This window comes from Apis dorsata, unplaced genomic scaffold (assembly GCF_000469605.1).
Source record: "Apis dorsata unplaced genomic scaffold, Apis dorsata 1.3 scaffold_1086, whole genome shotgun sequence".
In the NCBI taxonomy this organism is placed as follows: Eukaryota; Metazoa; Arthropoda; class Insecta; order Hymenoptera; family Apidae; genus Apis; species Apis dorsata.
This window is the reverse complement of record NW_006264184.1, coordinates 84,508-86,538: the sequence shown is the minus strand read 5'-3', so window position 1 is coordinate 86,538 and position 2,031 is coordinate 84,508. Positions and strand designations below refer to the sequence as shown.

At 17.2% G+C, this 2,031-nt stretch overlaps 1 protein-coding gene across 1 annotated transcript in view; it reads right to left on the bottom strand.

Moving 5' to 3' along the window:
• Positions 1-1,854: 1,854 nt before the first annotated feature.
• The window catches only part of LOC102677906 (60S ribosomal protein L23), a 1,689-nt gene continuing 1,512 nt past the window's right edge, over positions 1,855-2,031 (bottom strand). Inside the window, exon 5 of the mRNA XM_006624646.2 lies at positions 1,855-2,031. This exon is cut by the window's right edge and continues 2 nt beyond it. Coding sequence (XP_006624709.1) covers positions 1,921-2,031 — 111 coding nt within the window. The 3' untranslated portion in view covers positions 1,855-1,920.

Below are 2,031 nucleotides of genomic sequence, written 5' to 3'. Positions count from 1 at the left end.
AATATAAATGTTAACTATAATAAAGTAAAAAAAATAATTAAAACATAGCTGAAAAATTTAATCTTAAATTTAAGAAAAATCTAAATCTAAATCTAAAAATCTAAAAATCTAAAATACCAAGAAAGAATTTAACACAAATATTAATTAAGATAAAAAAAAACATACATAAAGAAAAAAATTCAACAATATAAATTTGATAGATTGTTTTTTTTTTCAAATGTTTTTCTTGATTTATTAATATTTCTGTTAAATCTTTTTTTTATATTTCAGTTCTTTTATATTTTTTAATATTTAGATTAAATTCTTTTCTTATCTTTCAATCTTATTTTACTTTATAACAATTAATTCTTATATTATATTTCCGTTTTATATTTTATTATTTATGTATCACACTGTTAAATTTTTTTTTTTATATGTTGGAGCTTTGTCAAATTCAATTAATTATGTTGCATCATATAAAAAAATTTAATATTATGATATATAAATAATAAATAAATATAATATATAATATAACTATAATAGTAACTAATAGAAGATAAAGATATTGAAATTAATGCCAGTTCTAGAATAAATGAAACTAATAAAAATATAGACAAAAAAGGAAAATAGAACAAGAAAAATAAAAATAGGATAAGAATTGACTATCAGTGCCATCTTTTGAATGAGGGAAACAAAACTTTTTCTAAAATAAAATAACAAAATAAGAATTATACTCAAGAGATGGTATCGATCCTTAATTCTTACTCTATTTATCTATTTTTGAAAAAGTATATATATATATATATATATCTATTATATCTATTATAATAATAATAGATATATTATAATAATAAATTATAGCTCTATTATAATAATAAATAGCATTAAAAATCAATTCTTAAATTATTTTTATTTTTTGTTACTATTTGCTTGTCTTATCAATATTTGTTTTATTTATAATACTTTAGATATAATCCTAATTTCAATTTTTATCCTGTCTCGGATTTTCTCCTATTATTTGCTCTTCTTATCATACAAAATTCATGTGCTTCAGAAATGACGTTGATTTCTGAAATTTAATCTTCTTTTTTCTAATTTATTGATTAAAAATCTTAATAAAATCTTAATAAATCTTAATAAAATTCATTCTATATATTCTATATATTCATTGTTTATATATTGTATATATATTTTATGATAATATTCATGAATCTAAAAATTTGTTATAAAAAATATATCAAACATTGATATTTTGCATGATTGGTATTTTAAAATATGAAATTTCACAAGTTTACATTTTTTTCATCTAAAAAAAATGTTTATTTTATATTTATTTTTTAATAACATTATTTATTATTTTATTATTAATAACATCATTTATTTATTATTTTTACTATTTCGATCATGTATTATAATAATTATAATAATAATATATTACAATTATACCATAATAATTTAATTCTTATTATATATGTTATCTATATATAAGAAAATACTTATAAGATAGCTGCAAAATTATATAATTCAATATTAATAAAGTTTTATTAAGAAAATAACAAAATTCGTATCTAATAATTTTCGATAAAAATACGAATATTGAGAATTTTATTGTCTTTATAAGAATTGAATTTCAAGAATATAACTTAAATAGCATTTTTTTTGTTTTCATTGAAGGATCTTTAATTCATTAATAATGAGTACTGTATTCATAAAATATAATTTATTAATTATTTTTAATTAGTTATTAATTCTTATTTATAAAATTCAACATTAATTCAATGAATTTTGTTGCATGATTGAAATTAATTCTGAAAAAAGTTACAATAAAGTTAATGTAATTTACAATTATAAAGAAAAATTAAAAAGAGAAAAGAATACAACAAAAAGTAATGAGCGAATGCTCAAATTTATTTTATTAAGAGCAATAAATTTACAGAATGTTTAGGCGATACTGCTAGCATTAGATGCAATCCTGGGCCACAAATCTGCACATTCTTTTGCAACAGGTCCTGTAATAGCAGATCCTTTCATTTCACCTTTATTATTCACAAT